This window comes from Mustela nivalis, assembly GCF_964662115.1.
Source record: "Mustela nivalis genome assembly, chromosome: 10".
NCBI lineage: Eukaryota > Metazoa > Chordata > Mammalia > Carnivora > Mustelidae > Mustela > Mustela nivalis.
The window spans coordinates 23,592,577-23,618,538 of NC_139029.1; the positions used below are offsets into that span (position 1 = coordinate 23,592,577).

The 25,962-nt window shown below is 47.7% G+C and overlaps 1 protein-coding gene across 3 annotated transcripts; it reads right to left on the minus strand.

Annotated features, from left to right (window-relative positions):
• Positions 1-4,291: 4,291 nt before the first annotated feature.
• AK2 (adenylate kinase 2) lies at positions 4,292-24,798 on the minus strand (the record flags this gene model as incomplete). 3 transcript variants are annotated; one of them, XM_082685774.1, is made up of 7 exons in its annotated part: positions 24,562-24,798; positions 16,602-16,727; positions 13,932-14,042; positions 13,705-13,799; positions 8,440-8,512; positions 7,100-7,295; positions 4,292-5,177 (listed from the first exon to the last, which is right to left on the minus strand). In XM_082685774.1, exons 1-7 carry the CDS (start codon positions 24,658-24,660, stop codon positions 5,173-5,175), a joined length of 705 nt encoding a protein of 234 aa, XP_082541900.1. In that variant the 5' UTR covers positions 24,661-24,798. The 3 variants fall into 3 exon arrangements, with proteins under 3 accessions (XP_082541900.1, XP_082541899.1, XP_082541901.1); XM_082685773.1 differs by lacking the exon at positions 4,292-5,177 and having other exon boundaries at positions 6,928-7,295; positions 24,562-24,761; XM_082685775.1 differs by lacking the exons at positions 4,292-5,177; positions 7,100-7,295; positions 13,705-13,799 and having other exon boundaries at positions 8,441-8,512; positions 24,562-24,755.
• Between the last annotated feature and the right edge of the window lie 1,164 nt (positions 24,799-25,962).

Below are 25,962 nucleotides of genomic sequence, written 5' to 3' on the forward strand. Positions count from 1 at the left end.
TCCAAAGGATGAGCCTACAAATTCTCACCAGAGCCTCTCTTGGCCCTCCTTCCTGGTGTCACGTCCAACCCAAGTGCACAGGGATCTGGTCCATCCCATCGTTCTCCTCTGGGCTCCCTCCTGTCCTGTCCTCCAGGAAGGCTATTCCTGCAGGCAGCCACTGGAGCAGTCTGTGGAGTAAGAGCAGGTGCTACCAGCCTGATGTGTGGTTTCAACAATAGCCCTTGTCTCCGTCTTCAACGACAGAATGTCTTCTTCTCAGTGACTTTTCAGCATTGTGGGGGCCATGTCCATCTAAACCCAGGTAGGCTGCCACATCAACAACCCTGTGGAGGAGACTCAAGTTCCCACCTCTACCCAGGGGCACGTCTGGCTATTCAGGATACAGCCCAGTGAAGAGCAACCTGGTCCGGTTTGGTGCAGTACACCAAGGGGGTCGGAGGTAGCACTGGGGAACAGGGATAAAGATATATGTTCTGAAACACCTGGGAGCCACGACAGGGAGTCCTTTATTTTCCTTGGCACAGAGCTACAGGAAAAAAGCTAAATAGCATCCTTTATTGGGCTATTTCTTCAGTTTGTATGGACCGTGCCTCCCACAGATGGGTGCTATGATCCTCCTTTTACAGACGAGTTCATTGACACTTGGAGGTTAAAGCGGCTCCCAAGGCATGCAGTGAGCTATATCAGTGCCTAGATCTAACCCCCGGTCATCTCTGTCACCGCAGAACCCATGCCCCCATCTCCAGGCATACGACTGAACACGGAGCTGACAATAACACCAAAAGACTCCCTTCTTTTCAGTCCCACCACAGCAAAGGGTCACCCAACTCATGGTCGAATCACTGAAACCTTGTGTTTGGGAGAGTTGGCAAATACGGCAGGAGGGTCAAGCTTAAAGTGGCCATCAACTTGTCTCTGGCTCTTCTGGCTTCTAGAGCAGAAAAACTTCCCTTCTGTTGCCCTCCGCTTCATTTGAAAAACAGGGTTTCCAAGCAAATGTAGATTTCCCAAGCACCCTAGGGGTTCACTAAGTAATAGTAGCCCTTAGTATCAGCAGCCTCCGCCTGGAAGGTCCCGCCCTCTGCATGGACCACCCCGGTCCCACCCTCTCTGCCTTGAAGCTAGCTAGCTATTGGACCCTCTCTGCAGCCTCAGCTCCCGCACCACTTAAGTAGCCCGCTTGCTTGCTTCCTTCCTTCCTTCCTTCCTTCCTTTCTTTCTCTTTCTTTTAAAAAATATTTTATTTATTTATTTGACAGAGAGGGCAAGAGAGCACAAGCAGGGGGAGCAGCAGAGGGAGAGGGAGGAGCAGGCCAATGCCAGACTCGATCCCAGGACCCTGGGATCATGACCTGAGTCGAAGGCAGAGGCTTTAACCATTTGAGCCATTCAGGTGCCTGTAAAGTAGTCCTTTCTTTACTCCCTACTTCTTTCCCAGAACAGACTCAAGGCAGTTGGAAAGACTCAAGACATGTCCAAGCACATTAACACTAAACAAAATGACGGAGATTGGGTGAGGTGGGTGAGAATTTTATTAAGAAACCCTGACAGAGGAAAGCACAGCATCGAACACAAGGGGTCTCCTTTTAGCCAGGGCAAAAAGAGGAATAGTTGAAAATGAAGCATATCTTCCTTAGTAGAAGAATGCAGACCGACTAAATAAGAAACAAAATGATCTCCTACCTCTAAGCTCAGAGAAATTTGTCCCCAAAGTCTTTATCTAAGGGACCCCCTACAACGTAATGATTGCTCCATGGCAATTTTACCCCCAAAGAGCAGAGCCGTTCAGTCTGAGGGCTACCTACACAGGACCTGGTCTTCCTGCTCTCTGCTGGGGGGTCCTCATCTCCACGGGGCCCCCAGAAGGGGTCTTCTGGGAGGGAAGCTCATCATCACTCTGCATGTCTCTGAACACAGAGCTGCCACTCTCCCGAGAGGTCAGCAGGCCAGGGGTCCCCCGGGATCGTGAATCACATGGTGCCATGAGCTGTGAGGGGCTGCAGTCTACGAGGAATGGCTGTTTAGTGGAGCCGGTACAGAAACCCTCCTGCTGCAGCCCTTCCTAGAACGTATTGGCGGGGAACAGAGTCCTCTCTCTGCCCTCGCAACTTGCTCCTCTGGCCTTCTGGAACAGGACGGGTTCCTAGAGTTCTGCGAATCCAGGAGCTTCAGCAACCACCGCAAGGAAGCCAAGGAAGGAGGAAATAGAAAACGGTCTTACCTGAGGTGGTGCTGGCAGGGTCTGTCCTCATGCCAGACAAGCCTCCTGGAGTTTCTTCCCCATTCAGATCCGTGGCTCGTCAACTCCTCTGTGTCACGAGTGCCTTGAGAGTGTTTCCCTGCTTCCAGCCGAGTGTCCAGGCAATGGCGCAGCGGGGAGAGGCTGGGTGTGAGCCACGGCCGAGCTCATTCTCGGCTTCTGCCGCTCCTAGATGTACAAGCCTCAAAGTGCACACGCGTCCCACGGAGAGAAGGCCGGCACTCACTCCCACAGGCTTACTGAGGAGTGAGACAGCGTGGGCAGAACCTATCATCCAGTAAGCATTAGGTCTCTGGGAGGCGATCAGTCATTAGGAAAACACAAAAATACAGAATTCTGCACACAATTTCAGAGGCCCGTGGACTTCCGGGGGATCCTTAGGTTAAGAGTCCTTGGCTTGGTCCCTGAGAGTCTACAAGACAAGCTCTGTAGCCAAGGCTTACGTTTTTCTCTCTGCATGCCATCAGCACACCTGGGCGTGTGTGGTGTGCTGGGAATCCGGGTCTCCAGTGTTGCCGGCACACCTGAGCGGGAGATGATGACTCACCTGAGGTCTCACGGCCGAAGTCTGTCTTCTGACTCACTAAGCTGCCTTCTTAAGGCTCCTGAGGCTTCCTGAGGGCCAAGGTTGCTCTTCATTCCATTGTCTGCCATGCTTTGTGCCCACCAGAGAGCCTGAGACACTTCCCCGGGGTCCTCAGACTGGCAGCGAGTGGCCGTGAACAAGAAGGCACCCAGAGGGGCCCATCTTGCTGTAGAGCCGCACCAGGTGCTAAATCCCTTCAGCTACAAGGTCAAGGGGACACTCCACCTCTTCTGTGTGACCTCGCCGCTCCAGGTCTCACTTCATTTGTAAGAGAAGGACAGCTCTGACCACCCGGATGCCCTGGGAGGGCTGAGCGAAGTCTTGGCTAAGAAGCCCCCATGCGGTACCTGGCCTGGTGTCAGTCTTCCAGGCAGGGGAATGGTTCCAATTAGTTTCCGGATGAGGAAAGCAAGCCGAAAGCCCTGAACGACAGGTCTCCCAGTCTTCTCTCAGGCCATTCTTCCAAACCGCACCACGCAGAGGCCTCCTGGACTGGGTGCGTGGATCTTTCCCCCAGTTTGTTGCACAACAATTGAGGAAGGGAAGAAGGTTTTCATGGGGCATTTAAATAGCTCAGGGAACAAAAAGATGAGTGAGTCAGTCATGTTGGCACCTGAAAGGACCGCAGGAGAGGTGGGGAGCTGGGGAAGGAGAGGGAGGAGATGGTTCAAGACTCGGCCTTTATAGGCCCCTGACCACTCCGGATTTCTCCAGAACAAGCAAGCCTGGAGAAGCTTCCAGCCCAGCTTCCTCTGGTTTCGGGAATAGCAGTCATTTCTCAGAAGCTGGCCTGACAGAGGCGACTCTTCCAAAGAGCCTGAGAGCTTCAGCTTGGCTCTTTTGCTGAGCAGGAAATGGATTTATAAAGAAGCAACCGGGAGTGTTGAAGAGACAGCTGAAGAGACAGCCAAAAATCTGGCTAGGGATGAGAAGCACTGGCTTTCTAGGCTGCGGACAGCTGTCCACTCAACAATCCTCCAGCCCGGCACGAAGCAGATATTTTTGTATATATTCTGATCCAACTAACACTTATCAAGTGTCTGCTGTGTGCCAGGCGCCAAGCACAAAGCTTCTTTTTATAAACTTCATTTAATGCCAACAAGTTTGAGAAGGTGGCATCACACCCCTTTTCTCAGACAAGGAAACAGGAGCAGAGTAAATGACTGGCCGGGATTCCTCGCACATCCTCTGAGCTCCGAGCACAGCGCGGTCGCCACGAAGCTGAGCTGCTTTGTCCTTAGGGGCAAGAAAAGCCTGCCTGCATCTCAGCTAAAGTTCAAGAGGTCGCGTGGCTCATCTTAGGAGCACACACGTGGACCTTTCTGCCTTGTGACTTCTAGTGACAAGAAGGAGTTTCCAAGCCAGATTCAGAATTCAATGCCTTTTTTCCCTCCTAGCCCAGATCCCCTCAAAAAAAAAAAAAAAAAAGCCACAACAGGGGATACAAATTTTTAACATACTTTATTGATTTAGGGGCCAAACAAGGCAGCATTTGGTCAGTTAAGAAAGGCACCTCATTGAAAATAATACATCACAGTGCTGACGAGTGATCCCAGTCACAGGATTTGAGGATGGAAAGGACAATCTTTGGATGACGTTGCTTAGGGCACTTGCTCATTTATTAATAAGGGTCCCTTCCCACATTATGGATGCAAGATGGCAAGAGTGCAGGGATGCTGGGTGGCTGCTGGGAGCTGACCCATGAGAACAGGGCGGGAACCAGTACACAGCAGTATGTGGTTGAGGAGGGAGACCAGCCCCGTCTTCCCCCAACTCCAGTAAACTTGATTGGCTGAGCCATGGCCCCTTGAACATGCCCCCTCCCAATCTTCCCAATGCAGAGATGATCTTTTGATCTCACGGTCTCAAGAGAACCAGGGCCAGAAGTCGAACCACCGCCATTCCAGGCTTTTGGAAAGACGGGGCAACAGTCTGACTTCCTGCATTCTCAGGCTGGCAACCCATGAGGCTCTGAGATAAAAACTGAGGTCTTAGGACATTTGGCTTTAAAAAATATTGTCATCAATCCACAGTAAAGGAAACCTGGCTTCCTTAGAAACAATACTGTACCTCCCTATTTCTATTTACAGCCTCTAATCAGGTTTTTTAAAAAAAATTAATTTCCCCCTTTTTCAGACTCCTCTATGACGTGTGAAAGAGACGGCCTATCCCATTGTTGCTCTCCGTTACTCCTTTTGGGCCCTCGCCATTCCTCCCTCTCCATCCTCACCCTGACCACCCCTCCCCTCTGCCCAGCACCTAAGAGCAGGGATCACGCCGCGGGGTGATGAACAGTGGTGCAGTCTCGCCTGGCCTTCTGCTACTAGGCTGAAATAGAGAGGAAACAAGAGAGAACAAAATGGGTTTTTAAAAACCAAGTAAATATCAGGGAAGGCTGGCATGCATGCCCCAGCAACCAAATGCATCAGACACTGGACATTTCTGTCGGGAGAAAGCTCTCCTGCCTGCTGAGGTTAAGGCCATGTAATTAAATGAAGCAAAAATCTAAATCCTGACCACCCCCCAAAGGACATATGCATCCTGTATGTTCTAGGTTCACCAGCAGCCCAAATATGCACATGTGAATGTATACAGATAGGTGACAAGTATTTGAGGAGGATCACACACATTCAATTAGCAAACACTCAAGGCCAGCCACCTCAAGGCCAAGTGGCTGCAGCTGTCCCCTGGGAAAGGCGAGTGGACTCCAGGATCTGTGAGGTCTCCCTCCCCCAGAGAAGGGCCCCAAGCCACTGCAGACACAGCTCATAGTTTTGGTTTCACTCCTCTTCCCTGAAGTCATGTGCTTCCCAGAAATGCCCCATGGCAGACTAGGTTTCTGTTCAGAATGGGCGGAGTTAGTTTACAGGCAGGGAGGCAAGGCAGAGCAGAGCTGGCAGACACTCACTTGAACCAGACCAAAGGGAAGCAAGATAGCCACGTACCCATGCCCAGCTTCCAGGTGGACAGGGGACAAGCCCTCTCAGAGTTCCACAGACAGCAGGAGACTCAGGTCAGACGGGGACTGGGACTCTAGAGCTCACTGCACCAAGTCAGCAGATTGTGCCAGGGCTGGCGACGTTATTTACTGGGCCTGCCACTGGTTTTCCAATGGTTTTTCCAGAAGCTGCTGTTTTGTGGCCTCTTCCAACAGTCTATTAATTCACCTGTTTGCCACAAGTCAAATAGCACAGCATGGACCTCAGGAAATGCTTACTAGATGGAGAACTGAAGTTAGGAGTAAAAGCTGGTTCCTGTCATAGTTGATCTTATTTTGGGTGATCTTTTCTTGGGGAGTCTGTGGAGAGAGTCCGAGTTTACAAGAGACACATCTGATTGCGGTTTCATATCCTGCAGAGACTGGGTTTGAGTAAACTCTAATGAGGCCAAGAACAGAGCACCTCCAAATCAGTTTTGTTCGTACTTGGACTGAGACCAACATTAAAAAATGCAAACAAACCAACCTACCCTGGTCTCTCTGGGAAGTGGCCTGGCTGCTCTCAGATGCCCTGCCTGGATGTTCGGAAGGCAGCATGAATTCAAGAGGACCATTGACTTGGGTTTAATTCTTTGGCAACAATTGGGTTTCTACACACGGGGCCCAAGGGGTCCCTACTTTACAGCACTGTGAAATCACCGAAATTTTCCATCTTAGCCTAGATCTTTCTATGGTGATACCTCTACCAGTTATTTCTGAAATCTGTAGTGTATATGCCCTTTTCTTTTCACTGAGGGGAAAAAAAAAAGAACAATCCCCATCCACATACTGACTTGTGGCTTTTCACTGTGGGGTAGAAAACAAGTGGGAACCTTGGCCCTGCTTGACTTCATGTGATCCTGGACTCCTACTCAGCTGTTGGGAGAGGGACCATGAGGTTCTAGAACTGCGGTGCCTGGCAGATATCTGAGTTAGGTTATCTTGGTAAAAATAAATAAAAATCAAGACTATGGCTAAAGAAGTAAACAGCTGGCAGAGCAATCTTGCCTGTACCTTAGAAAAAAGGAAGAGTGTACATGTATTTAAATCAACGAACACACGCACGCACACACACAGATGAGATGAGAGTTGCACACACGCTAAAGAGACATCAAGCAAGCGCTTTTTTAATCAGTATAACAAATGGTATTCTCGCTGGCCTCAGGAAGCTTCCCTCTGCCTGCTCTGTAATTCCCACCCTCCCTCAACAGGGATAGGAAGAAAGAAATTCCTTTTTGGACCCAACATTAGATAAACATAACCAAGTCTTTACATGTGGCTTTGGAGAAGGCCGCTAGGATGCTGGCAAACACGACGTCGGGGGTCTGGGTGGCATCGATGACAGAGTGGATCCCTCGTTTCCTGTAGTACTCCACCAGCGGGGTGGTCTGAGAGTGGTAGGCCTCCAGGCGGATCTTCAAGGCCTTCTCATTATCATCTGATCGTCGGATCAAGGGCTCCCCAGTGACCTGAGAATAGGAAGGGGGCAGTGAAAGTCTGGGACAGTTAGCAAGGTTCCTTATCTGATGATGCCAGGTGCAGATATGCGATGCTGTCTGCTCCCAAAGTCCATCAGAGGGAAAGAAAGATGATCTAGATCCCCTCCACTGTGAAACTCTAAATAGCTTTGCGACTCCCAGGAAGTTGGTCCTAGGAGGAGACCAACTAGTCCGGAGCAGCCGGGCAGCCTGAGGCAGCAAAGTGTGAGGAAGGGGCTGAGCTTCTGCACAGGCTGCTTGGCTTCCAAGATGAACACTTCTAGGATCAGAAGCAGGAAAGATACAGGCCCTCGAGACTGAGAATACATAAAATATCAGAGATGCATTTGCCATTGTAACCTTAGTTGGCAAAGTATTCGGTGTTTTCACTAGGGTGTCGGCCATCAGTGTTGTAGAAGTGGCAAGTAAATGAGAAAGAACTCTGAATGGCAGAGTTCCCAATCGTGGGATACGTGGCTACACTGACACGAAGGTTCTGAAACCTGTAGGACCTGACGAACTTGTCTGCAGGGACAAAGGCAAACCCAGGATTCTCACTCTCACCTACATGTTCTAGAACAGGTCAAACAGACCTAGTACTGCAAATGTTACAGCGAACATGTACAAGACCCTCCTTGTCACATCTGAAAGTCACTGCAGACTGGGCACTTGGCAACGTTAATCCAGCCTAAACAATCTGTATCTGTCAGACACAGCAGAGTCAACAGAGAGGACATTCTTCTAAAGTTAGGACCGATCAACACATCTCTCTTCAGTCCTGTTCTCCCAGCTTGGCTCTGCCTCTGGGCTTCCAAGCAGCCCTCTCCTGAGGTTAGTCAATCATTTAGATCACCATGATAACAGAGAGGGGCTGCGCTAGACCAAAGACAGGTATAAACTGGGCACTGTGAAGTAGCCAGTGCTGGTAGCTACCTCAAAGTCAAATAATAAACCACCCAGGAAGGCGCTGTGTAGACAGAAGGGCCACGGCACATGAGGTTTACTTGGTAGTGGTATTTCTCATGGTTAAATTAATCATATTGGTAGGAATAAAGAGAAGATGGAAAGAACAGAGAACAGAAAGGAAGAAAGGGGAAGGAAGGAAAAGGAAATTTCCTGTCCTGGGTTTACATACGTCATCTTTCATGTGTTCCTTTGGGGGGTTGAACTCCTCGTGGTAGGAACGGCCACTCAGAGGGTGAATCAGCCTGAAAGACAGCAAACGAACATGAGTCAGGTTGCCTGAAAGTACCCCAGCACCCCAGGGGTCTCCAGGTTGATAAGCAATGACAGAGGAGCTGGACATGAGGACTTTATCCAGCCAGAACCCTGCCATAGGCGTCTCTCGCTTGGGAAGATAGCCGGGCTTCCAGGAAGCTTATGCCAGAGGGAGTATGTTTTCTACTTTGACCTAATATGATAATGACCGTCTGGCTGCCGAGGCTGGCGTTAAGCACCTAACTCAGGAACCCGGTGCTGGTCTTACACAGCCCTTCATTTTATTCACCCACTCGCCCAACAGACGTTTATTTTATTAAGTGCTTAGTCCGACTCAGGCGTCATACTGAATCCAGGGGCCGCACTGCAATGAATCAAGATGCCTGATCAAAAGCAGCACTTACTCTAGTGGGAGGGACAAATGAGGAAAAAACGAAAATAAATGTGACTATCCTTTAATAGAGATTTGTACAACATGCCATGGAGGCCAGAGGACAAAGAAGCTAACCCTATTTTCTATCCCAGTTCGGTTACAAAGACCAGAAAGGTGTGATGGCGAAGTATTATGTCCTTTAGATGCAAACAGCACCAGACAGGGTGGCACTCCTGAAGCATCGGAGGGCCAAGCAATACGAACATTGGCACCAGGGGAAAGGACTTACTCAACAAGTCAGGAAGTGCCCAAGAATTAAGTGTTTAGTGGGTGCTGAAAACGTAGCTGGGCACCCCATCTCTGCCGGGCCCCCTTGGGCCGGAAACTCGAGTTCCTGACTGTGAGGGGCCATGCCACGGGAGCCTAGAAACCTAAGAAGGGAGGAAGGCAGGCCAAACACTGCCCAGCAGCCACGGACCATCTAGTTTGCCACGTTTGTGCAGACCTGGGCCTTCTTACTGAATGGATGCCTGCTCTCCTGATGAAGGTCTGTTACACCAGAGCTTCCCAACATTTTTCACCTCTTGGCGCCGGCGGAAGCATTTATGTGTTAAGCACTTGCGTGCTTCCCCTCCGGAATAGCCCAGGCCTACCCAGCTGCTCTGATGGCTGAGGGGATCCACATCTCGGCACATCCGTTGCTAAAGTCCGGGTCAGACTATCAAAGCCTGGGCAGGGGCGCGAGGGTGGCTCAGTCGGTTGAGTGTTGGACTCTTGGCTTCAGCTCAGGTCACAATCTCAGGGTCGTTAGATCAAGCCCTGCATCGGTTTCCACGCAGAGCAGTCTGCTTGAGATTCTCTCTCCCTCTCCCCCTTCCCCTTCCTCAGTTTCGACAGCACACTTTTGGGGTGCTAAGTGGTCCATTTACAGCACTGGTGGGGGCAAGGTGATGGCTGAGTAGAACAGGCTACACTGATGGCTATGCCTGTTGTCAGGCCCTTTTATTTGAGTCACTGGTGAAGTTCCTCTGGTGCCTCTATTGGGAGACCTGGGGAAAGGTTGCGGGGCTCAGCTACAGCTTTCCCTCTGCAAAGGGTTGCAAGCTCGAGACATGGACCATGATTCTTCCCCTTCTGGAAAGCACAAGGCACCCAGCAGCCAGGCTGCAGCAGACCTGACTCTTTCATTTCCACATCCCTACATCTCTCGCTTACTTTGATTCCCTCAGCCCTCCAGATACAGACAACACAAGGCTCCTTCCCTGCGCTCAGACTTCATTTTAAGAGGAATGCCAGGCTCACTCCCCAGAAGGGCAACAAAACAAAGTCCAAGATCCAAGTTTTCGAAGTGGAACTGGTCTCAGTACCAACCACAACAGCTCTAAGGACCACTGAGCCTGACCTAGTGGTGGGGGTCGTGATGGGGAGGGACATGAGCTGGGATTCTAGAGCCGTTGCTGTCTCGAGGAGGACACTTCAGATGGCTGTTTTCTCAGCCACAAAGGGTGGACGGCTTGAGACATTAGGAGAGGAGCACCTGGGTGGCTCAGTGGGTTAAAGCCTCTGCCTACGGCTCAGGTCATGATCCCAGGGTCCTGGGATCGAGCCCCACATCGGGCTCTCTGCTCAGTGGGGAGCCTGCTTCCCTTCCTCCCCTTCTACTTGTGATCTCTGTCTTTCAAATAAATAAATAAAATCTTTTTAAAAAATGCTTAAGAATCACTGAGAAAATTTAAAAAAAAAAAAGAGAAAAAGAAAAAAAAAGAGACATTAGGACAGCCAACTGGCAGGATAATTAGGATATTGGACAGCCAACACTGAGAAAGTTAAAACCCATAACCGCCAACCATACATATTCAAGACATAAAGTAATGACTCATAATATCGTCAGAAGTGAGGTCAGAGCTGATCAAAATTTACAGTGCATTTTTATCATGTCAGATTTAAATAAGATTCAAATTAAACCAACTAGTCCCTGCCGCTTTTTCTTCCAACCCTCACTGTAGTGGACCAGGAGGCAGAAAGCCCACTTTCAGTGCTAGTTCTGCCACTAATCCAGAGTGAATCTGAAAAAACTGCTTTACCAGTCTGGTGTGTCCTTCTCTGTGAGGGAGGTGGTTGCACCGTATCACTCACCCCCAAACCCAGACCCTGGGTCTTCTTCATGCTCTACAACAACCTTGTAATTTGCTCTTCGGCATATCTTCATTCCCCACCAGCCAACCCCAGTCAAAAGCCTCCACAACTCCACGTGGGGATCAGAATCATCCTCCTAGGTGGGCTCTTGTCTGTTTCTCTTTTGCCCCAGTTTAGCCTGTACTCCAGGGCCAAACTAATGTTCTTAGAATGCTGCTCCTGCCCTGACACCTCATGGCTTAAAAACGTCCCATGACTCCTAATCTGTCTACCCTCTTCACCCTGGCCAACCTTTCCCAGTCAAGCGCCCATCTGTTCTTCCCAATAGCACTTTTTCTACCATCCAGCCCCGCAGATCACTCCTCCAACTCCGGAAATAAATAAATAAAATAGATAAATAAAATAAACTCTACCACCACCCCTAGAGCTAGAGGCCCTCCCCTAACCTGTACTCATTCCCACCTCTACTCCCTTCCTGGAAAGCCTCGCTGAAATCCTCTCCGTCCAGGAAGGCCATGTTTGACATTACATCTCTCCTAGGCAGCCTTCCCTTTGCGCTCCCAGGCTCGCTCCTTAGGACTATGTTAATCAGCCCAGGTTTCTCGTAGACTCTCTGAGGTCAGAGACGGGCACATTGTTCTTCTGTACCCTCCAGTATGGCACTACACACAGAACAGGCACCCAGAAACATGGGCTGATCGATGCAAAGGCCTCCAGCGTCAATAAAGTGGATCCCACCATATCTAACGTAGCCCCTCAGGAAAACACCTGTCAACACTCACCCCGCTGTCTGTTTACATGTCTATCTCTGCCCTTGTAGATATGAACTACAGACCCATAGAAAAAATGTACATCTTCATGAGGAAATCAACTTAGTAAAATTTACAACAAGAAAACATTCTCCTTCTAATTAATTCCAAAAGTTTACACGTACTAGGATGGTCACAGCATTAAATTAACAGCAGACAACTATAAAAAACACAACTGTACCACAATAAAAGGACAAGGGAGTAAATGATGGCCCGTCTACTGTGAAATACCGCGCAGCAAGCAAAAATAATGGTCACAGATGTCTGGGTCAAGATGGCAGACTGACTACCTTCCTGAGACTCCATCAAAATGACTAAGGGATATAAAAGCTAAAAGCCACAGCCCACAATAAAGATGAGATTGGGAGGAGGTCTATTAGTGGCCAAGATCTTCCCACATATTTCTGGAAGCGGATGGCAGAGTGGACAGGGAAACAGGGTAGAGGAAATTGTAGCCTAAAGCAGTGGCCCTTTCAGGGCAAACTTGTTCAGAAACAGAAGCATATCTGTATTCAGTGGTGACTACTACAAAGAAACATGTACTTTAAAGATTGTATTTATTTACTGTTTTTTTTTTTAAGATTTTATTTACTTATCAGAGAGAGAGAGAGGGAGAGAGAGCAAGCACAGGCAGACAAAATGGCAGGCAGAGGCAGAGGGAGAAGCAGGCTCCCCGCTGAGCAAGAAGCCCGATGTGGGACTCGATCCCAGGACGCTGGGATCATGACCTGAGCCAAAGGCAGCTGCTTAACCAACTGAGCCACCCAGGCGTCCCTGTTTTTGTTTTTGTTTTTTTTTTTTTTTTAAGATTTTATTCATTTATTTGACAGAGAGACACAGCAAGAGAGGGAACACAAACAGGAGAGGGAGAAGCATGCCTCCCACCAACCAGGGAGCCTGAAATGGGGCTCGATCCTAGGACCCTGGGATCATGACTTAAGCCAAAGGCAGATGCTTAACGGCTGAGCCACCCAGACACCCCTTTATTTACTATTTTAAGTAAACTCTACACCCAATGTGGGGATCCGACCTCCAGTCCTGGGACCAAGAGTTGCATGCTTCATTTGGCTGAGTCAGCCTGGTGCTCTAAGCAACATGTACTTTATTTATTTTTAAAGATTTATTATTTGAGAGAGAGAGAGAGAGAGTAAGAGAAGGAAAGAGTGAGGGGGTGGGCTGAGGAAGAGGGAGAGAGAATCTGAAGCAGACTCTGTGCTGAGCACGGCACCGGACACGGGGTTGGATCTCATGACTCTGAGATCACGACCTGAGCCAAAACCGAAGAGTCGGACGCTTAATGGACTGAGCCCCCCAGGCGCCCTGAAACAAGTACAAAGCAATAGTGGGTTTGGCTGAGGTGGCTGTACACGAGCAAAATTTGCCTCCATTTTCTAAACTTTGTGTAGGTGGTCATATTATTTTCATACTACAAAACCTACAGCAAGGTAGGGCAACTCCCAAATGAACCCAGATTTCAGGGCACTGGATATAACCATGGAAGGAATGGAATCTTTCTGAGGTACCTACCGTAAGCAAGGCTCCAAACTACACAGGTCATGGTATGTAAAATGCACAGTGGTTCCTTGAAGTGGGTCTTATTAACCCCACTCTATGCAGGAGGAATCAGCCTTGGATAGATTAAGAAAGTTGCCTAGGGTCAGAGTTAAAAGGTGACAGGCCTGAGATGCTGTCTGCCTTCAAACCCCTTGCTCTTCTTTCCACGTATCTCCATCTCATGTCACATACAAGACCAGCCCATGTAAAAATGGCACTACGCTGCCTGGCTGGGATGGGGCAAGAGCAATGCTGGTCTGATAAAGCTCTGAGAAGGCAGGACCAGGAGAAGCCTTCAGAGGACAAATACCTTCCTGTGATTCTTCGGATCAGCAGAGAGTCTGGGATGCTGAATTCAATCACAGAGTCAAGCTTCTCTTTCCTCTTCTCCATGAGGTCGTCGAGCTGCAAGAGAGTAGTATATGGCCCATCTAAGCTACCAGAGCTTGATCAGAGCTGTTTCCCTCAAAGGAATTACGAGATAAAGGGCCAAGAGTTCGTTTTCATGCATTAGTGATACAAATGCAAGGCACCTACCATTTCTGCCTGTCTCACCGTCCGAGGGAAGCCATCTAGAAGAAAGCCATTTTTGCATCGAGGGGTCTCCAAATTCTTCTCAATGAGCTCCACTACCATTTCATCGCTCACCTGGAAGTTAAGAACAAGACAGCCTTGGGTTTAAATCTGTTAATTAGGTGACATGAGCCCAACTCCAGGGCCGCAAGTTTGTGTCTCTATAACCTGATTAAACAGCATGTTTTCTTGACCCCAAAGAAGCAAATATTAGAGCAAATGTGGAATGGCTCCACATGCCAAAGAAAATTCAGTTTCATGATTTTTGTGGTTGCCACATATGTGTTCTCCTCCCTGGAGATTCTCTTGTGTCCCAACTATCTAGGTGAGGGAAGAGGATCCCACTGCCCGTCACCTGGACAGGAGGTTCTCATGTTTGAGGTCCTGAGGACCTCACCAACCATTAGCCAGGATCCTTTCCATCAGATAATAGCTCATCAGCTGTCCTCAAGGCACAAGAAAGATGAGGGCTTCTGGCTGAGAGATCACTGAGGAGGGCTCCATGGGAGAATGGGGCTCGACCAAAATGCAGGAAGGTACCAACCTTCCCTGTTTCACAATTCTGATCAGGCAAACAGTAATGTGGTTCAGGCCATCCTGGACATGAGGTAACAGAGAAGGCTGCTGAACTGGCAAGACTGGGTCAGAGCCAAGGAAATGAGGTACCAGCCCAACGCACCTCTTAGTTGCTCAAAAAGCCCTAATGAGGACTCCTCCAGCTTCTAAAAACTGGTTTTCCTCCTGAGCTTTCATAGAAACAGAGTTCCCTACCGGTATGACCGTGAAGGCTGCTAACACTTTTATCTCCTGGGACCCGCTGTGAACCTGGGGACAAAGTACAAGCTCTGTGATGAAGTGAAGGCTGGAGATAAGCAATCTCATGGCCATACCCCAATTTTTTCTCAGTACAAGATCTTATGCCAAGACCCAAAGTCCAAATTATCCAGCTTTCTGGCTTAGCTCAAGGTCTCACAAGCACGAAGGGAAAGCTAGAGATAAAGGGGCAAGTGGGCGAGTAGGGGTACCCCAGATACAGCTATGCAATCTCAAAGCCTGCCAGGAGGTAATTTGGGGATAAAGATAAAGCCAAGACCTTCCCCGACCAACATTCTGAGATACGAGAAGACCAGAGGGCCAAGCACAAAATGACTTCTGAAGGTGATTCCCAGATGATAAACGTACCTTTTTCTACCCCCCTTCCCCCAAAATGGTATATCTGATCATCTTCATGTATGAACTTAAAATAGTGAAATGTTGGGCACCTGGGTGGCTCAGTCAGTTAGTTAAGTGTCTGCCTTTGGCTCAGGTTACAATTCTAGGGTCCTGGGATCAAGTCCCGCATTGGGCTCTCTGCACAGCAGGAAGTCTACTTCTCCCTCTCTTGCTTTCGCTCTGTCAAATAAAAAAATAAAATATATATTTTTAAGATTTTATTTGTTTATTTGACAGAGAGAGAGATCACAAGTAGGTAGAGCGGGAGGCGGGGGGTGGGGTGGGGGAGAAGGGAACAGACTCCCCGCTGAGCAGAGAGCCCGATGTGGGGCACAATCCCAGGACCCCGAGATCATGACCTGAGCCAAAGGCAGAGAGGCTCAACCCACTGAGCCACCCAGGCGCCCCTAAAAAAAATAAAATCTTAAAAGAAACCAGGGAAAATGTTATGGAAGCAAATGGCTTGTAACCTTGTAAGTACTTACAACACAGTGTATCTTCTTGCTCATGAATATTCTATACTAGAACCATTGTTTCTGTAGTTTAATTAAAATGTTTTCTTGGTGTTCCAGTTTATTAAAATGCCTGAAGGTGATTCCCAGAGGCCAACTCCCAGAATAACTCAGTTACAACTAAGCTCTGGCGCTAATCAAAGAAGATTTAGTAGATAATAGATTGTAACCATCCAAATAGATCAACTGGCCTACAAATGTAAGAAAATGCTATTATATCCCCCAAGTAGGAGGAATTATTACTTTCACCAGTCACCAAGCAACTCCACTGTTAGAGACACAGAACACAGAGTCACAAAAACAGAGTTAAAACACCCTGTGGTTTCCTGCATCCTCTCTTGGATATATCCTTGAGTTCTGGCCTAGGGATGGCAGTTTCATTTCTGGCTCTAAAACCAGGGCCTATTACAAAACGCATCAGCACAAAGAACCTCAAGAATACTATAAATAGGGGCACCTGGCTGGCTTTGTCAGTAGAGCATGTGACGCTTAATCCCAGGGTTGTGAGGTCAAGGCCCACATTGGGTGTAGAACCTACTTAAAATAAAAATAAAATAAAATAAGTTTAAAAAAAAAAAGGAATACCGTGAATAAAATAAATGCCACACATTCAGAATATACCACATAACCTGCTACCCTAGAAGTCTGCAGTGGGTGAGTTTGTGAGAACACCCTGCAGCACACAGGGCTGTCCAACAGAACTTTCTACAATGATGGAAACATTCTAAAGCCGCGCTGGCTAACAAACCTTTTAAATGCCGCCAGTGAGACTGAGCAGCTGAGTTTTCAATTTTCAATTCAAGGAAATCTCAATTAATACCCATGGTTCCACGTGGCTGGTGGCCACCAAAGGAGGCAGTGCAGACTGAGACGCAGGAATATCCACATTCACTGGGACCACTGAACCTACCAGTTTCCCGGCATCCATAGTGGCCTTCAGCTTTTTCCCCAGTTCTGAGCCAGATGCAACCATGGCCCTCAGCATGTCCCCAGTGGCCAAATGGCAGACGCAGAAGTTTTCGGCCAGTTTGGGTGCCTGTGGAGGGGAAGATGAAAACAAAGACAGAATTAATACTGAAGGCCCTGGCATCAGGCTGCCCAGGGGTGAGTCTGGCCCTGTCACTGGCTCAGTGGACTGTGGCCAATGCCCGATTTCCTTACCTGGAATAGGGATAAAAGTACCAGATGTTATAGTCCAATGTAGAACAATTATAGGGTCACAGTAAGATTTCTACGACAGAATCCCTGTAAAGCACTGAAAACTGCACCTAGCACACGGGAAGTGGTCATAAATATTAGCTATTCTCACAACTTCCACCAGATACGCCCTAGTGACACAAAAGCCTCAGTTTACAAATGGGAAGAATCAAAACAGCAGTATCAGTACCTCTCAGGGTTGCTGCGAAGTTTATTTATTTTAAAAAAGATTGTATTTATTTATTTGACAGAGAGACACTGTGAGAGCAGGAATACAAGCAGGGGGAGTGGGAGAGGGAGAAGCAGGCTTCCTGCTGAGCAGGGAGCCACCCAATGTGGGGCTCGATCCCAGGACCCTGGGATCATGACCTGAGCCGAAGGCAGATGCTTAACTAACTGCATCACCCAGATGTCCCTTTATTTATTTAAAGATTTACTTTTTATTTTTTAAAGATTTATTTATTTACTTATTTGACAGATAGAGATCACAAGTAGGCTGCGGGGGGGAGGGCAGGGCAGGCTCCCTGCTGAGCAGACAGCCCGATGCGGGGGCTCAATCCCAGGACCCTGAGATCATGACCTGAGCAGAAGGCAGACACTTAACCCACTGAGCCACTCAGGCGCCCCTATTTTAAGATTTTTATTTTGAAGTAATCTCTATGCCCAATGTAGGGCTCAAATTTAGGACCTAGAGATTAAGAGTCATACCCGTGGAGCAGGCCAGGCGCCCCAGCTGCTGAAAAGTTGAAATGAGTTCACGTAGATCAACCACTCAGCACAATGCCTGGTATATAATGTGTTGAATGAACATTTGCCAAAGGAATGAATGCGCCACAGTCAAGTAAGGTGTCCAGGGGTCTGGGAGGTAGCCCGGGGCCAGCTGAGGAATGCGGGTTTCCCCCCCGGCACATCTGGTTCTTCCCCTTTCCTCTCAGAGGCTCGGTTTCCTGGTCTGTTTAAGATGAAGGCAAAAAGTCTTCATCTCAGAAAGTAGCTGCGAAGATGAGATAGGATACATAAAAAGAGGATTTGGCCAACAGTATATACTTACATAGTAGTTTTAGGAGGGAGAATAACCTTTTGGTTAAGAGCATGGGCTTCAGAGTCAAAATTCCTGGGGTTCAGACAGCAGTCACTAGATATGTGACTTGAGAAAAACTGTATCACCTTACTGCCTTTCAAATCTCCTCTAAGTCGAATGGAAACAGTAGCAGGCCCTCCATCACTGGGCTGATGGGATCAAATGGAGCTCGACATGTATACACCGGGACGGACACAGAGTAAACACTCAGTGAACTTTAGCTGGCACTGCAGCCCCAGCCCTAATTCCACGTTCATTCATAGAGAAAGAAAACACTGAAGCCCCCTCCAAGAACCCTGCTGGGAGCCAGGAAAACAAGACATGGATTCTGGCCTCTACAGGCTCCTAGTTTGGTGGACAATACAGCGAATAAAGACCAGAATAGGAAGAACTCTGAACAATACAACAGGAGTACTCTCCTCACCCCAGCCCCCCACCCCCACAGAATCAGTTCAAGAAGCTTGATATTTAGTGTTCTGGTTCAACTGTTTCATAAAATAAGTAGGGTTGGATTCTTATTCAAGCCAGTGCATTGGGAGTTTTCTTAGTTGCACACAGGAAAGGGAAATAGATGAGGCTCAGTGTAGCAAATTCCAGTTTGATTCATGGACTGATTCAGTTCAAGCAAAGACATGACTTCACAGCAAAATGGAATCCAGATGAAGAACGTGTTAAAAACTGCACTTTGGAAAACCAGTGAGGGTCAGGACTCTCTGGCAATGGAAAACCTTCTGGCCCTCCAGGTTGGCGTGGTGGCCACACTCCCAGAGAATTGAGCTTTTCTGCCAATCTTTCTTGTTGGTTGTTGAAGTTAATCTGGGGGAACATTCTGGCGACTGGGCTTGTGCGTTTCGGGATGATGGGATTCTACAGATGTGTGACCTTGGGCCAGTTACGTTACTTCTCAGCATCTGTTTCTTCACCAGTCAGTTGGGGATGTCTATCTACTTGATTGGGCTATAGTAAGGATAACAACATTGGGCTGTTTTGAGGAAGTAAGTACCCAAAACATTAAGATACACAGTGGGCATTTAATAGAAGAGTTCCCTCCATGGACTTTCTTTTTTGCATTTCTCCACAGAAATGCAACCTACAGAAGCATTCGGATGAAATAACTTTGGATTGTTTAATCCCCATCCCCTCACACTTCAAGATTATGCTTCAGGGCACTGCTTCTACTCCAGACCACCTGGAGATGCTGCTAAAATGCAGATTCTGATTCCACAGGGCAGGGCCTGAGCATCTGCATTTTTAACAAGCTGGTAGGCCTGGCTGTCCTGTTGGCCCCTGGACCACACTCCTGCTGCTTGAGGCCCTGAGCCACTTGTGTCTCACTGGCCACCTCTGTGAGAACCCTGTGGGGGAAGAGGTGGGCTTTTGTGGGGGGCATGGGTAAAAATGGCTGAAACCACCACACAGGCAGCATGGTGGATGGGTTTAATGTCTTCGGTCTTCAGTGTATTACCACAGTCATCTGGGGCATATGCTAAAAATATAAAGCCAGGCCCACCCTTAAAGTTTCTGCCTGAGTGGTTCTCAGGCAGCACCCAGGGATTCTGATGCACAGTCTGTGAAACCCCCGGGGGCAGTGGGACAAGACTGGGTTTTTGGTGGTACAGATCTGGGTTGGAAACTAGGACCCACAATTTACTCACTGTGTTGCCCCTGAACAAGTTATGCGGCCTTCTTAAAGCCACAGTGTCTTGTCTTCATCCCTGGAGTCCAGACAATAATTTCTACTCTCAGAGCTATAATGGGGACTTAATAAAATTACGTATGCAGAAGCATTCAGCACAGTGTCTGGCATTCAGAGAAATAAAGGGAAGCTATTAGTTGCTGAGGTTTGATTTAATCTCAAACTCATGTGTTTTCTCACTTTGAAATTACCTCTCTGCCTCTGTCTTTCCCATTCCCACGTCCCATGCTCCTGAATATGTAGCTGGAATCATCTCCTAAAATACTGTTGGGCGTGCCCCCCACCCCCAACACCTACACACACATTCAGAAGCCTTCCATGTCTCATCAGTGCAATAGGGGAGAAGTCCAAATATCTTAGTCTAGTACTCAGTGTCCTCCATAATCAACTTCCTACACGGCCTAAGCTCTTCAAATTTACCTCCACCTTCAAATTTATCTATCTATATGCCTTGCACCACTGTAAACAGCAGCTCTATGGATGGTTCCCGAATACATAACGTAAGCATTTCTGAGGACCCTAGCTCCTCTCCCTTCTACTCTTCCCAAATTCTGAGCATCTCTCTCAAAATACTCCCACCTACCCCTTCTTCCTCTGATAAGGACTCATCAACATCAGCTAACTGAATGTTTGCAACATGCCAAGGAATTTTTCTATGCAGTTTTACTGCAGTTCGTATGCATTATATACAACAAACCCAGGAGGTAGGAACTATTTTTAATCTGTATTTTATAAATGAAATTCAGAGGCTAATTGCCCAAGATCGCGTAGCTAGTAACATCAGAGCTGGCAAGCCCTAGCACTTACCCATGATATATGGCCTTATTAAAAAACAGCAATAACAACCCACAGAGCCTCAGTGGCTGTTTCTGAGGAAAGGGTGTGTGTGTGTGTGTGCGCCCGCCTGCCTGGAAGGGAGCACAAGGAGGATTTTGCCATGCTGGCAACATTCTGTTTCTTAACACGAATATAAGCCGCCCAAGGGTAATTGTGAAAATTCATGTTGTGAGGAACCATCAAGTTGCTCACTTATGATATGTGTACCTTTCTCTATATACAGTATACCTCAATAGAAAGTTTTTTAAAAAGCACAGAAACCTGTGTTTGAGTATCACTTCTGCCTCTTAACTTACCATGGAACCTTAGGCCAGGGATTCTTCGAGACTATCTCCTCATCTATAAATTGGGGCTAACAATACCGACATTATGGGCTGGGTAGGAGGAAGAATGGAATACTCTCGACAAATGACAGTTCTTGTTTTAACCCTGAACTAATCCTAGCATTTGTCAGTCACTCCTGTGACACGTCACGCATGGTACTTCACACTGGTACGAGTTGTGCGCGTGCTGTTCGGTTTTGCCTCTACACCCAGGCTAGTATTAACTGTGAAAGATGGTGACTCTGCTCAGGAACCAGTCATGGATTCAAATCCTGCCTTTGCTACTTCTTTATGCTTATCCTGGGGCAAGGTACAGCATTTGAGCCTCAGTTTATTAGTACAAAGGGCATGGATAAGAACAGGACCTACCTTCTAGGGCTGTAGGTTTAAATCAGACGACACGTGGAATCTGACTAGGGGCCTGTCACATAACTGAGCAAAGGGTGACTATTTCTTGTACTGTATCTTCTTAAGGGCAAGGGCTGCTCTCTGCATCGCTAACACCAAAACGATCAAGCACAATATGCATAGGGTAGGAGAAAATCTAACCCAGGGTAGGAGATAGTCAATAAAAGAGCAGGGGCTTTGGAGCCATTCAGGTGACGGATCTGCCGATAACTTGCTATGTAAACTAGAGAACAGGCCCTCTGAACTTCAGTTTCTCTAACTGTCAAAAGGGGAATAAAAGTATGGGTCTCACAGAGGTGTCATGTCGCTGCACTGATCCAGCTGACAGAGACTGGCCTGCAAGAACTGGTATAAGCTGGACACATGCAAAAAATGTGAACAGGGCGACAGAGACACCTCGGTCATGCTATCTGGTTGCTGCCTGAAAATAATTTGTGAAGGGAAAGTGGATGGGGAAGCAATGGCCACCAGCTGATGGTTCTTGGGGCTGGATAATGGGTACATGGGGACGAGTCTTCTTTTGTATTCAAACTTGAGGCACCTGGGTGGCTCAGTCCGTTCAGTTTGTTTGACTCTTGATTTTGGCTCAGATCATGATCTCACAGGATGGTGAGATCAAGCCTCTTGTGGGGCTCTGCAATGAGCATGGAGCCTGCTTAAGATTCTCTCTCCCTCTGCCCCACCTCCACTGCCTTCCCCCCACCCCAGGTCATGTGCTCTCTCTCTCTCTTTAAAAACCCAAAAAACCCCACAAATTCTTTAAAAAAAAAAAAAAAGTTAGGGGGTGCCTGGGTGGCTCAGTTGGTTAAGCATCTGCCTTTGGCTCAGATCATAATCCGGGGTCCTGGGACTGAGCCCTGTGTTGGGCTCCCTCCTCAGTGGGAGTCTGCTTCTGCTTCTCCCTCTGCCCTCAGTCCCCCTCCCCCATCTTGTGCTTTCTAACTCACCCCCTCTCTCAAAATAAATAAAATCTTTAAAAAAATATTAGGGAGTTGCCCTAATTAGGGTGACTAAAATTAGCCTCCCTAAAAAAATTAGGGAGTCACTGCTAGCTCAGTCAGTGGAGCATGAGACTTCAGATCTTGAGGTCTGTGAGTTCAAGCCCCACACTGGGGAGTAGAGCCTATTCAAAGAAAAAAAAAATAAATATAGGATGTGTTTGTAGACTAAATGCTGCTGGACACTGCCACTTTGCAACCTCTGATTTATGAACACTGCTGTTTTTATTTTACTTTTTTTTTTTTTTAAGATTTTATTTATTTGACAGAGAAAGGGACAGCGAGAGAGGGAACACAAGTAGGGGGAGTGGGAGAGGGAGAAGCAGGCTTCCTGCAGAGCAAGAAGAGCCACCCAGATGCCCCTGCTGTTTTTTTTTAACTCCATAAAACTACAACCACTAGTATTCTTTTTGTCCCACTTACGAAAAGAAAGGTGTACAGAGGTTAAAAGACTTGTTTCCTCAAGTCCCAATTACATCTCCTTCACTTCCACAAAGCCTTCTCTGACCAACACTGGCTGTATGCACACCCTTATAAATCAGCTCATAAGTATAATTTCCTTCAAAACTTCCTGAATACATCACTCTTTACACTGAAATATCCGGTTGTAAGGGAAGGGAAATGTATAAGATGAGGAAGTCAATAATTATTGAACGCCTGTGATGTGTGAGGTTGTCATTTGGGTAGGTAGGGATGCTTTTACACATGTATACAACACATTCTCCCAAAATCCTTGTCGGCTTTTGGTCTATATGAATAAGGACCCTATCAGTCTTGTTCACTGCTCTATCTCCAATGTTTGGTACTCATAAAATGTTGAATAAGTAAGGTGGGTATTATCACCATTTTTCAGGTGAAGACATTGAGATTTAGAAGTTACAAAGCTTGCTAGACTATAAAACCCTTGTCTCAGCACTGGGATGGGTTGTTCATTACACAACTAATAAAATTATTAACTTCTGTATGAACTAAGAAAAACTAATTGATGCATTTGAGCTACCCTGTTTATAGTCACAGCAAAAATTTGCAGAGTCTGGGATTAAATATTCCTCTGCTGCAGTTTCCTTAATAACGGAGGGTGATAGCAACAGGAAAGAGACTTCAAAGTTAACGGAGGTCAAGGGGATTAGGTAACAGTGAGTTCCAAGGATGTATCAGCTCCAGCTATAGAAAAGGGAAAGTGGTCATTCTTGACCTAGTGCCCAGAGCCAAAAAGCAATTATCACAGAAATGACCTGTATCTCCCAGACTTCCCTTGTGATCACCCACATTAATCTGTCCTTCAACCATTTCCAACCCCATCAAGTGCTAAGTGATGTGCTGGGTGCCAGAGGGGTCTGAAGAATGACTTAGACAAGATCTTTTCAAGTGTTTTTCAAAATCTTTTCAAGGAAAAGTGGGCACACAGCTGTCCCCTAAACACCATTCATTTAGGTGCTCAGGACTTTCAGGAATTCCATCTTAAGCAGCTAACAACCAACAGGAACCTGTGGCCTGGAGGGCAATGCCAGACCTTAAGCAGGAAGGGGACACTGATAATCCAACCTATGGGCTTCCAAATCTTAAAAGGAGATCATAAATCCCAACTCTGATCTATGGGTCCATTACAGCCCCGGCACCAAGTGAGGATCCACAGTCTGCTAAGGTAGAAGGTAACTTTAGAGTCCAAACTCCTGGAGCCCCATGGTTCCTGAGGTTCCAGACTGCATGAAGTTAATTTTGCTATCTTCGGAAAGCAACCTAACCTCTCTGGGACTGTTTTCTTACCTGTATGTTGACACCGTCTCTCATTTCCCCAACTTAACTGGCTCAGGTAGGTTATACCTCATTTCTCTTAGAACTCTTAATCAGCACACCCCAGTTCCCCCAATGTCCCACGTGCTAAAGATGCTCCTCTGCCTTCAGTCATTAACCCTAACCAGCAAGGTTCCCCTACCCCAAATGCCTGGAACATAACTTTGGACAAGCCACTCCCACACTGTAGGGAATCGGGGGTCCCTGACTCCACTCAGACTGTAATATAGATACTTCAACCGAAGGCTCACCCTACCGCTCAAATCCTCTCAGCTTTTAACTCCTTAAGGAATCTAAATCAGTCCTTTGATCCCGACATGACACCTCAAGTCGAGATGCCTCCAGAACTCTAATCCTAACTCAGACTTCCCCCGATCTCCAACTGGACTCTCTCCCAAACGCCTTCCCAGAACTCTCCCACACCCTTCCTAGGCCTAGGCTCCAGGTCCCGCTCCAGGGCTTTCTGGAGCTCCGGCCGTCCTGACCTTGGAGTTAGTTCCACAGGCTCCGCCGCCAAGCCCGCCCCTGCAGCTCACCTGGGTACCCTTGCCGGCCCCGGGAGGCCCCAGAAGCACGGCCCGGATGCCTTTGGGACACTCTGGGGTCGGTTCGGGCGCGGGGACGTTGGGAGCCATGGCCGCCAAGCCTCTCAGCGCTCAAGCCGCCAGCACACACCTCGCAGGTCCAGCGCTTCCAGTCTAGCGCGCCGCGCACGCCACGCACGGCCCGCTCGCCGCTAACACTGGTCCGCCGCCTCGTCCGTCAGGTCGCTTCTCCCGCCCCCGAGTGTGATGGACACTTCAACTCACCAGCCATGAGGCAACGTTGTAGAAAGCTGCTTTTGATTGGACAAAATCCGTAAGGGAGTAAGGAAGGGGCGGGCCATCATATTCCGAGGCGGGGTTGGGGCTCTCGGCGGGTGTGCGGAGTGGGCGGGAAAAAGTGAAGTAAGACCTGAGGCCCGGCTAGGAGTTCCAGTTTGGCTTTGACAGTTAATGACACCGGCAACTCCGGTAAAGTCCTTTGCAGTTGCTTCTGGGAGTGCAAATGGGCGAAATCAGTCTTAGAAGACAAGTTGATATTATGTATCAAATATCCTTTGGCCCAACAACTGCACCTCCAGGAATTAAAGATATAATCAAAGAAAGATACGCGTGAAGATTTGTGTAACAAAGACACTACTTGTAGCACAACAGCCTAAAAGCCTCAAAAAAGCAAACCAAAGAACAAAATAAAAACAAAGGCAATATCCCAAATATTCAACAAGAGATTGGTTAAATAGATTGCAACAGTTTGTATTCTGAACCTCCCCATTGTATAAAATATTTAAACACATGGGAAAATGTTCACCAAACAGGATACAAAATTGCAGTTACAACAAAATCCCACTTTTGAGTTACAAGTGATGATCTTTGTACACTGTGATTACAGGAGCCTCTCCCATTCTTCTTTGTGCATGTTTATATTTTCAAAAAGTTCTATAATAAGTTCTGTAATAAACAGATACTACTTTTATAATAAGAAAACAACCTTTTTAAGTCAGGAAAAGCTTTTCTCAAAAGAGATAACTCTTGGAGATATCTCTTGGAGATATCCTTCTCAGATAAGAAAAGAATTCCTCCAGCTTTTTGGTGTGTGAAAGTTTCATCCACACCCCCTGTGAAGCAATCCTCTAGACCCTGGCAAAACTAGCCCCAAGGGCCCCTTTGGACCTTTAGTCAGGAATGTGATTATGAAACGCTTATGTTTCCCCACAGGCTCTTAGCAACTCATTTTCTACATCCTAGTGGTGAATTTGCTCTTCCTTCAGTGTGACCTCTTCTATATTACCTCACAAAAGAAATGAACATTTATTCCCCCTCTCCACGTTGGACATCTACAAAGTGCCTGAACTTGAAAGAGGCAGAGATTGTTAAACCCATTTTTCAGGGAACTAT